This window comes from Suricata suricatta, chromosome X (assembly GCF_006229205.1).
Source record: "Suricata suricatta isolate VVHF042 chromosome X, meerkat_22Aug2017_6uvM2_HiC, whole genome shotgun sequence".
Classification (NCBI taxonomy): domain Eukaryota; kingdom Metazoa; phylum Chordata; class Mammalia; order Carnivora; family Herpestidae; genus Suricata; species Suricata suricatta.
Genome location: NC_043717.1, coordinates 36,539,243 through 36,550,416, shown reverse-complemented (window position 1 = coordinate 36,550,416; position 11,174 = coordinate 36,539,243). Strand labels below are relative to the sequence as shown.

General features: G+C 44.8%; 1 protein-coding gene across 1 annotated transcript in view; it reads left to right on the top strand.

Moving 5' to 3' along the window:
* EFHC2 (EF-hand domain containing 2) overlaps positions 1–11,174 on the top strand; it is a 196,502-nt gene that overhangs the window by 110,801 nt on the left and 74,527 nt on the right. The window contains exon 9 of the mRNA XM_029930958.1: positions 8,136–8,263. Coding sequence (XP_029786818.1) covers positions 8,136–8,263 — 128 coding nt within the window. The remainder of the gene's footprint in view (positions 1–8,135; positions 8,264–11,174) is intronic.

The window sequence follows — 11,174 nt, the reverse complement described above, 5'->3', positions numbered from 1 at the left end:
GGGTTAAGTAGATGATGGCCTGCTTTTGATGTTTGTTTTTGAGAGAAAGAGAGAGGGAGGGGGAGGGAGGGAGGGAAAGAGAGAGAGTGAGCAAGTGTATGCACACAAATCGGGGAGGAGCAGGGACAGTCAGAGACACAGAATCCGAAGCAGGCTCCAGGCTCTGAGCTGTCAGCACAGAGCCTGATGCGGGGCTCGAACTCATGAACTGCGAGATCATGACCAGAGCCGAAGCCAAACGGTTTAGAGTGGGGGTCAGCAAAAGTTTTCGTTAAGAGTCAGATAGTAAGTATTTTTGGCCATAAGTCCTCTGTCCTGACCACCCAGCCGTGCCGTTACCACAAGGAAGCAGCCACAGATAGTCCGCAGCAAACGTGTGACTGCGTTCCAGTAAAACTCGGTTTAGGGACACTGACGTTTGAATTTCATATCATTTGTATGCATCGTAAAGTAATATTTTTTTTGATGTTTTCAACCATCTGCAAATGTAAAAAGCACTCTTAGCTCACAGTCCATACAAAATCAGGTGGCTGACCGTATTTGACCCACATGTTGTACTTGGCCAACCCCTGGTCTAAAAACGTTAGCGACTTGGTCAGTATGTTCCATTATTTGACAATTAATGCTGTTTTAATTTGGAAGGTTTGGTTGCGTTCAGTAAGTGTAGATTGCTCCCATGGTTGAATATAATTTCAAAAGATGGACTTTGCAAAGTGCTCCTAATATACACAAGGAAATGTCTGCCCATCCCATCAATATGTATAGAATGTGGGAACTGCCCGTGGCTACTTTTTACTTCTGCAGGGAGAGCAGGCCCCAGTGAAGGAAGGTGGGGGAGATGTTTGAATAAGATACAGGCTGAACATTGAAGCCCTGTGTGAGGGAAATACGGAGCCAGGAGAACTCACGGAGAAAAATGATAAAGAGAATGTGTAGTAAGACCAGGTGAAGGAGAAGAAGTTTGATAAGGTGAATTTGATGAAATGTAATGAGATAACATATGATTGTAGAACATTAAAAAATTTTTTTTAATGTTTTACTTTTGAGAAAGAGAGCATGAGCGGGGGTGGGGCAGAGAGAGAGGGAGATACAGAGTCTGAGGCAGGCTCTAGGCTCTGAGCTGTCAGGATAGAGCCTGACTCAGGGCTCAAACCCACGAACAGCAAGATCATGACCTGAGCCCAAGTCGGATGCTTAAGTGACTGAGCCACCCAGGTGCCCCTGATGGTAGAAGATTTTGACACAGAACAATAGTTTTGCTATACTTGAAAAATGGTGGACTGATATTCAGAATTGTATAGAACATCTAAAATGCTGTCTTTGCCATGACGTGATGGCCTTTGCCTTTTAAGAAATACTCCTTACTTTTAAGTACTTTAGAGTCCTCTTTATTAAGTTTTAGAATTGATGCTACTCCAAGTGTGGTGCCCACATTGGTTAGAAATCCTAATTCTTGGGCCTTATCCTAGACCTACTAAAGGCAGAAACTCGTAGGGAAGAGGTGGAATCTGGCACTATGTTTTTCTTTAATTTTTTAATTTATTTTTTAAATGTATATCTTAATGTTTGCTTATTTTTGAGAGCGAGCAAGAGCATGAGCAGGGGAGGAGTAGAGAGAGAGACACAGAATCTGAAGACAGGCTCCAGGCTCTGAGCTGTCAGCACAGAGTTCGACTTGGGGCTTGAACTCACAATCATGAGATGACCTGAACCAAAGTCAGTCGCTCAATCAACTGAGCCACCCAGGAGCCTCTCCCCCCCCCGCCCCGCACTGTGTTTTAACCAGCCTTCCAGGGGCTTCCTGATGGGTACCAGGCTATGAGAGCCACTGGTTTCAGTCACATAAGAGGGACACCAGCTCATACTCCTGTCCTCCTTACAGATAACGGAGTTTGCAGGAGTTTGCAGTGACTTCCGCTGGGCGCTTTTCACTAACTGCAGTTTTTCAGGGCGGCTACCCGAAGGGGGCGGGCGAGAAGAATGTCCTATTGTAAAAGGACAGGGAATTTTTCTTATAAGTAAACAAGATGAAATACGATCTCGGGTGTTGCTTCTGGAACCCGGGGCGGGGGAGCAGCTCTCTGTGGGTAGTTGTCTTAGTCTCTCTTTCTGTCTGTACCACATCAACTTGCCCACAGAGCACTGACTGTAGACAGCATTCCGCGTCCTTGTCATGTTGTGGCTGGACTGTGGCGGTACAGGCACAAATGTGTCTAATTGTGTTTCTTTCTGTCCACTGCTTGTTGTTGTGGCAGGAATACGCTTCCCTCAAGCTCCTCCCACACAGTGACCTTGTTTCCATAGTAACTGGCACATTCAGTGGGAGACTTAGGAGTTTGAATAACCTGAGGTTTTACAACTGTGAGAACCTAAGGATGTCAATCTCACAAGGCGTGCAAAACACAGCTTCTTAATGCTAATAAACTGAGAATTGAGACGTGCAGTTGTATGTGACATGTTGACTATATGCATAATGCTGTTACAAATGTCCTGGGTGCTAATTGTTGCATGAGGTTAATGGTGATCTACCATTCATGGAGTTGTTGGAGGAAATCATTGGAGTTCCAAATAGAAGCATATGAGGTTTTTAATGGCGTGAAGACCTTTATTTTCTGGGTAAAAACTCACGGTGGAAGCCTGCTGGGCAGACTGTCTGGTCTGACTTGGAAGAACCAGAATAATGTCTTCCTTTTTTTTTTTTTAAGTTTTTATTTATTTCTTTTGACAGACAGAGCACAACCAGGGGCGGACAGAGAGAGAGGGAGAGAGAGACTCCCAAGTAGGCTCTGCTCTGTCAGCACAGAGCCAGACATCAGGGACTCGGTCTCACGAACCGTGAGATCATGACCTGAGCTGAAATCAGTAGTCAGACACGTAACCGACTGAGCCCCCCAGGCGTTCCCAGAATAATCTCTTTCTTGCTGCACCGGTGGAATTACTCTGTTTTCTGTGAGCCCATAGTACTCTGCTGATGAGACCTTTAGGAATAATAGTAATAGTAATAGTGTTACTATCACTAATAAGCAATTTGTGGTTATGGTATGCTAACTGCTTTACAATACTTGATCTCATTTATTCCTCAAAACAACCTCAGAAAACAATATTATTTGTACCCATTCTTCACACGAGGAGACTGAGGCTCAGAGAGGCAGACTGTACAGTTTGCCCAAGCTCACCCAGGTGATTTTTAGTCGAACTAGGATTTAAACCCAGAGAAGTCTGACTCCTGGAGTTCACCTTCTTTCCACAGAGCCTGTACTTACCAGAGTGTGTGGCAGTTACTTGTTTATGTAATTGTAGTGTCCTCCTGGTGGCTCAGCTGCTTCCCTCAGAATCTGAACAGTGCCGGCTACATACATGGGGCTTGTTACATATTTTGTCCATTAAGAAAAGGGACGGATGAGCAAGTAGGTAAATAGAATAAACATTCACCCTTCTAGTTCTTCCAGATAGAAGAGACAGATGACTTCCCACCAGGAAAGCTATTATCCCAGACTTGTGCTATTCACAGCCATATCGCACCCCCAAATCCAGTTTCATCGTAATCTCTGACTTGCTTCAGATGTTTCTCCACCTACTATCTCCATCAGTCATGCTTTTTTTTTCTCATGACATTTTTTTTCTCATAAATAAGATAAGCCTTCATGTCTCTTCTTTGTGAGGTTTTCAGTGGGTACATCGCCCTGAGTCCACCATTGACGGATCTTCATGGAGCGCCTTATATGCAAGCACTGATCTAGGGGCTTGAGATCCTATATGCAAAGTCCTGGCCTCATAGAACATAGCTCTAGCTGGGAGAGGCGGACAGTGCACGGTACACAGAATAGTTTGTTCTGGGGCGCCTGGGTGGCTCAGTTGGTTAAGCGTCTAACTTCAGCTCAAGTCATGATCTCACAGTTCATGGGTTCGAGCCCCGCATCAGGCTCTGTGCTGACAGCTAGCTCAGAGCCTGGAGCCTGCTTTGGATTCTGTGTCTCCCTTTCTCTCTGGCCATCCCCTGCTCATAGTCTCTCTCTGTCTCTCAAAAATAAATAAAAAAAATATATATAAAGAAGTTCGTTCTATGTAGAAGGCGTTAAATGCCACAGGAAAAGTCAAGAAGGTAGGAAGTTGCTATAAAAAGAATGAAGAGGAACTGGTAGTGTGGGGCTGAGGAGCACTCCCGGTTTTATTTTTTTAAATAGTGTGGTCTGGGGCACCTGGATGGGTCAGTCGGTTAAGTGTCCAACTTTGGCTTAGGTCATGATCTCCCAGTCTGTGAGTTCGAGCCCCGCATTGGGCTTGCTGCTGTCAGCACAGAGCCCACTTCGGATTATCTGGCTCCCTCTCTCTTTGCTTCTCTCCTGCTTGTGTGTGCACGTGCTCACTCTCTCTCTTTCTCAAAAACAAATATGTGTTAAAAAAAAATAGCCTGGTCTGGATGGACCTTACTAAAGGAGCGAAAACCTGTTCTAGGCAGAAGGAAGACTTGGTATAAGCCCCTGAGCAAGGAGCAGGCTGTGTGGATAGAACACATGGGTGAAGAACAGAGTAGACAGATGAAGAGAGGTCCTAGGGGATCAGGACCTCGTAGACCATTAGAAGGATTCTTTTGTCTTCAAGTGAGAAGGGGAGCCATTGGGAAGTTAGAGCAGGGGAGTGACTTGATCTCATTTACATAATAAAAGAATCACTCCAGGGGTGCCTGGGTAGCTCCCTGTTAATCCTCCACTCTTTTTTTTAAATGTTTTATGAAATTTTTATTTATTTTTGAGAGAGAGAGAGAGAGGGAGGCAGAGAATCCCAAGCAGGCTCTGTGCTGTCAGTGCAGTGTCTGACACGGGGCTCAAACCCACGCACCATGAGATCATGACCTGAGCCGAAATCAAGAGTCAGATGCCTTAACCGACTGAGCCACCCAGGAGCCCCAAGCCTCCACTCTTGATTTTGGCTCAGGTCATGATCCCAGGGTAATGGAATCAAGCCCCACATCAGGCTCTATACTGAGTCTGGAGTCTACTTGAGATTCTCTCTCTCTCCTTCAGCCCTGCCCCTCTCCCGACTTGTGCGTTCTCTCTCTCAAATAAACAAAAAATAAAAGAATCACTCTAGCTGCAATGTTGAGAGTCAACTGTAGAAAGGCGATGGTAGGAGTAAAGATTAGTTCAGAGGCTACTGCAGCGGTCTGAGAGAAAAGTTTCGATGGATCAGATCTGGGTGGGTGCTGAGGAAGTGATGAGACAGATTCCGGAAGTATTTTGAAAGGTCGAGCTAATGGGATTTCCTGACAGATTTGGACATGAGGTCTGAAAGAAGAGAGACATTTGTAAAGATGACTCCCAAGGTTTTGGCCTGAGCGACTGGAAGGATAGAGTTGCCATCTACCGAGGTGGGAAAGACTATAGGGAGAGTAGGTTTGGGGCAAGAACAGAAGTTCAGTATGGGCACAAGTGAAGTGTGAGATGTCTCTGGGCTATCAAGTGGAGATACTGAGTAGGCAGTTGGATATATACACATCCGTGATTTGGGAGAGAGGTCTGAGTTAGAGATTGAAGTTTGGAAGTCATCGGTATGGGATTTGAAGACATGATATTAGAAGAGATCACCAAGGGAGTGAATATACACCAAGCAGTGGGTGACCAAGCTATTCCTTGTAGAGTACTGTATTTATAAAAGCAAAACCGCAATCCACACAGAAGTGGACCTGTGCAGTTCAAACCCGTGTCGTTCAAGGGTCTACACTATAGGTGGTTACGACAAACACCCATTGCTGTGTGTGTTTGAACCTGTCCGTGGCCCAGAAAGAGAGATTGAGCAATAGAGGTGGTATAATGAGAAGCAGGGAAAATGCTAAGTTTTTGAGTTCTAGGAGTATTGTGAGAAAGAGAGAGTTCAGAGAATTTTGATAATTAGCTTATTAGTTAAGGAAATAGCTGAAGATTCTTGCAGTGTTTCTCAAAGCATGCTCTAGGAGATCGCTTCATCAGACTCTCCTGGACAGCTTATTAAAAATGCAGGTTTTTGGAGATGCCAGCCAACTACTGAATCCCTATTTTGGGGCTAGGACTCTGTATATTTTACAAGTTCCCCGGGTGACTTTTAAACACAACAAAGTTGGTGAACCATGGCTCTGAAGATTTTGTTTGAGGAAATTATATTCTGTATTGATGAGTTGTCCAGAACACAAGACTTAGAGGCAAAAATGGCATTTGAGATGTGAAAAACCCACACTAAACACACACACACGTCTAAATGTATGTAAGTTCTAAGACGCTCAGTTTACCGTGGCGTTCATCTGGCCTGATGGGAAACTTCCTTCAGTTGTTTGGGTGGTATTTTCAGGATCTGTAAAAATTAATGGATCCTTCATGAGACAGGGGTTATATAATCTGTTACTTACTTTTTTTTTAAAGTTTTATTCTTGAGAGAGAGAGAGAGAAAGAGTGCTCAGCTGAGGGACAGAGAGAGCATCCCAAGCAGGCTCCACACTGTCCACACAGAGCATGATGCAGGGGTCAAACTCTCAAATCATCAGATCATGACCTGAGCCAACATCAGGAGTCAGACACTTAGCCAACTGAGCCACCCAGGCGTCCCCATAATTTGTTACTTACAAATCCAGTTACATACCAGAGAAGATGGTTGACAAGGGTTAGCTGTCCCCATGCTATCTGAGGTCTGTCCAAAGCTGCGGAAACTAGGAAGGAAGAAGACAGAGCTGTGGACACCTGGCTCTTTGGCTGGGGCTACTCTGAAGCTAGCCTTACGCCAACATAGCTGGGGATTTGGCACCATGCTTTTCAAGTCCTATTTCTCTAGATAGTCAGAGAAAGAAACAGAGAAAGGCAGGTTGGAAATATGATTTTTGGTGTTGGGTCTTCATTGCCGTGGCCACAGGGGAAGAACAAATTTCAGCATAAAAGAATCTGAAAGTGGGGCCTCCCTGCTTCAAGCTGTGACAGGGATGTGATGAAGTTCATGGCTTATTTTACTCTGCCTCCTTGAGGCAAGGATTTTGATGATCAAAGACCTCCACAAGGGTTGAGAACTTTTTTTTTACATTTTATTTATTTATTTTGAGAGCATGCCCAAGCCAGGGAGGAGCAGAGAGAGGGAGAGAGAGAACCCCAAGCAGGTTCTATGCTGTCAGGGTAGAGCCTGATGCAGGGCTTGAACTCCCAAACCATGAGATCATGACCAGAGCCAAAATCAAGAGTCAGATGCTTAACTGACTAAGCCACCCAAGCGTCCCTGGGAACTTTTGATTCTAGAATTTGATCCCTCTATCTGTCTATTGAACTGTTGTATTCATGCATGGAATTCTAAGTGCAAATTTCAATCTGTGTGGATCTCTTAGCAACTTTCTACGTTTATCAAGTACTTACAATCCAAAAAGTATACTATTAGTGTTGTTGTATTGTGTTAGTATTAATAAGACACGTCATAGGCACTCATAGTATAGGTGATAAGTACTATAAAGTGGCAGGTCTATAATATTTAGTGTAGTATTTGAAAGGGAAGAGGTCATTTTTTCTCTTGAAGGGAGTTGGGGGAAGATGGTGGGGAGCTGGGGGAGTAGTTCAGGGAGGAGAGGATGTATGGCTGGAAAGAAGCAAGGAAATGGAGAATGTGGGAGGTGACCGTGAAACAGTGGCCCCACACTCTTCAGGGCAGCTGTTTTGAGGAGTGCATTTATGACCTTCGTTTTGGGTACATTTTCCCAGGAGGCACGTCCTCTGGCCATCTAAAGAATAAGGGATATTTTGACCAACTGAGAAAATTGCTCTGCATATAGATTGAAAGCCTTAATAAGCAGGTGGTTGAACTTTTTCAGTGGATGGGGGAGATGGGTGAAGAGGGTAAAAGGAGATATAAACTTGCAGTTATGAAATAAATAGGTCCTAGGGATGTAATATACAGTATTATTATTGTTAATAATACCATATTGCATGTTTGAACATTGTGAAGGGAGTAGATCTCATACAGTGTATAACTATATGTGACGTTGGCTGGGAAATAGACTTTCTGTGGTGATCACATTGAATCATTGTATACCGCAATTAAAAAAAAAAAGCATGCCTTTTGCAAGTTTTTTAAAACATATGTAATAAGCCTGTAACTCTCATTTCTCTTCCATTTATCTATGGCAACGTAAGCAATACACTCCGCTTTTTTGCAAAACTGATCACTAACAAATGTGTGGACCAGGACAGGAGGTTTATTATTTCGTACTTCCTCGACGATGATACGCTTTCAGTGTTTGAACCTATACAGAGGAACTCAGGTAAGAGACATAGCTCTTCTAACAATTTTCTCAGAACAAGTAACTGCCTCCATCTTTTTTTTTTTTAAATGTTTCTTTCTTTATGTTGAGAGAGAGCATGTGTGCGTGAGTGGGGGAGAGGCAGAGAGAAAGAGAGAAAGAGGGAGAATCCCAGGTAGGCTCTGCACTTGTCTGTGCTGAGCCTGATGTGGGGCTCGTTCCCACGAACCATCCGATCCTGATCGGGTCCGAAATCAAGAGTCAGATGCTTAGCCGACTGAGTCACCTGGGTGCCCCTGAGCCTTATCACTTTGAAAGTTAGGGAGCATGGTCTGGTTTTATAGCCTAGATGACTAAGAAAGTGGCTTTCTTCTTATTCTTTGTTGTTTTTCTTTTTTTTTTTTTTTAACCACTGAAAAGTTTATTTTATAAAGATCCCTTAAATGGGAACCCAGACATATAAAATGATGAAAGATGAACAGTTTGGTTGACTCAGGGTTGGGAGACTCCAGATACTTCCTTTTGGACACTGTCCCCCTTTCCTCCCTGGCCTCTGAGGTCCCTCTGGGGAATCCAGGAGCTTCAGAATCATGGTCTATCAATCTTCCATCCAAAGACAGCCAGCCAAGGAAATCTTTTTGAGTACCGCTTATAAAATTTCAGCTTCTTTCTAAGACATCTTCAATGTCTGCCTTCTTCTGGCTTCTCTGTCTGTCTGAGGCTCATGCCACAGTTCCAGCCAGCACCCAGGCACACAAAATGCATCTCTGCAGTAGGCTGATACCACGGACATTGCTGAGGGGAGCCACGGACTTTGACTTCCACAATTATGGAACTGTAGGGCTCTGTTCTGAGTACCAACATGCTTAAAATTTTGATCTCTGCTGAAGGCACATTTGGGAAGAGTAATCAGTGGTGTGCTGGTGAAGTGGCTCTCTGGAAAAAAAAAAAGTAAAAGCCCCAATTTGTAAAAAAACATTTGCCAGTTGCCGTGATTGTAGATATCCCAACCATAGTCCATTTCAAGCAAGCATCACTAACAACCGGCTTGCAGAATGCCTAAAAATTTAATAGGAGCCATTACGAGCCTGTATAAGCCATTCTGCATGCCAATGAATAATGAATGATTTGTATAATTATGTCAGGCTGCATAGTGCTTTGAATAATGGATCAAACCTAAAAATATGAAATCACATAGGAGTTATGCTCTTAAAGGTCAAGAGATCCACTCTGGGGCGGTGCCTGGCTGACTCAGTTGGTAGAGCATGTGACTCTTTCAAAAAATTTTTTTTAATATTTATTTTTGAGACAGAAACAGAGCATGAGTGGGGAAGAGGCAGAGAGAGGGAGACACAGAATCTGAAGTAGGCTTCAGGCTCTGAGCCTTCAGCACAGAGCCTGATGCGGGGCCCAAACCCAGGCACCATGAGATCATGACCCGAGCCAAAGTCACATGCCTAACCGACTGAGCCATCAAGATGCCTCTATGCGACTCTTGATCTCAGGGTGGGAAGTTCAAGCCCCATGTTGGGTGGGGAGCCTACAAATAAAATTAAAAAAAAATTAACTCTGTACATCTAGAATGGGGATGGGCCTGGCCAAACAGATTGCAGCATTCAGAAAACAGGGTGCTGGTCAGGGCACCTGAGTGGCTCTGTCGGTTAAGCAGCCGACTTCAGCTCAGGTCATGGTCTCACAGTTCGTGGATTCAAGCCCCACATCAGGCTCTGTGCTGACAGCTCAGAGCCTGGAGCCTGCCTCAGATTCTGTGTCTCCCTCTCTCTCTGACCCTCCCTTGCTCACACTCTGTGTGTGTGTGTGTGTCTCTCTCTCTCAAAAATAAATAAATGTTAAAAAAAAAAAAAGAAAACAGGATGCTGGAAATCAAGTATAAGCTTACTAGTTATACTAGCAGCCATGACTGAATACCCACTGTTATCCTTGTAAGAACCTTATGAGGTGTTGTGTTAGTCTAGATCCTCCAAGGGGCAACCCTCAAGATGAGACTGAACGTATGAGAGATTTATTAGGGAAAATGCTGGCAAGGGAAATTGTAGAAGGAGCCAGAGGAAGCCAGAGAGCCACCAGACGGCACTGTGTGTCTGACTCCTGTGAAGGACGGAGGGAAGGATAAAAGGAAAGAGGAAGTCTTAGATTGCAGGGTGGTTCTGAGCAAATTTCAGTGAGGCTGACCAGGAGTCCTGGAGCCAAAGCTGCTCATCGGAGGGGCCTCCATCTTGTGGGAATGGGCCAACCTCAGGATCCCTGCCTTTCCCAGGAGGCTGTGGGAAGCATGGCCGTGGCCCAGACCCAGGGGTTAGTTTTCAGAGCCCAGCTGCCGAGACCTTTGCCAACTGTGTTCCCCACAGCAGATGACCCGAAAGGCTCGTTTTCATAGCCCCCTGCAAATTTCATTACCATTTTATTGGTGAGAATTCAGAGGGGTTCAGACAGATGAAATAACTCCTGAAGATCATCCAGCAAATAACCCCCAGAGGAGAGCAGATGAATGGGTCAGAATTCCAGAAAGTAAGACCTGTGTGGCATTGCTAAAAGAAGCAAAGATAATGTAGCCTGTAGGAAAAATAGAAAAGGTTATGGGACTCCCATAGTTCTCTTCAGACAGGTAAGTAAGCTCCTTTCCAAAAGCAGGGCATCTTTGGGGCACCCGGCGGGGCTCAGTTGGTTGAGCCTCCAACTTTGGCTCAGGTCATGATCTCTGAGTTCGTGAGGTCGAGCCCCGCATCAGGCTCTGTGCTGACAGCTCAGAGCCTGGAGCCTGCTTCGGATTCTGTGTCTCTGACTGTCCCTGCTCCTCCCCGATTTGTGTGCATACACTTGCTCACTCTCTCTCTTTCCCTCCCTCCCTCCCCCTCCCTCTCTCTTTCTCTCAAAAACAAACATCAAAAGCAGGCCATCATCTACTTAACCC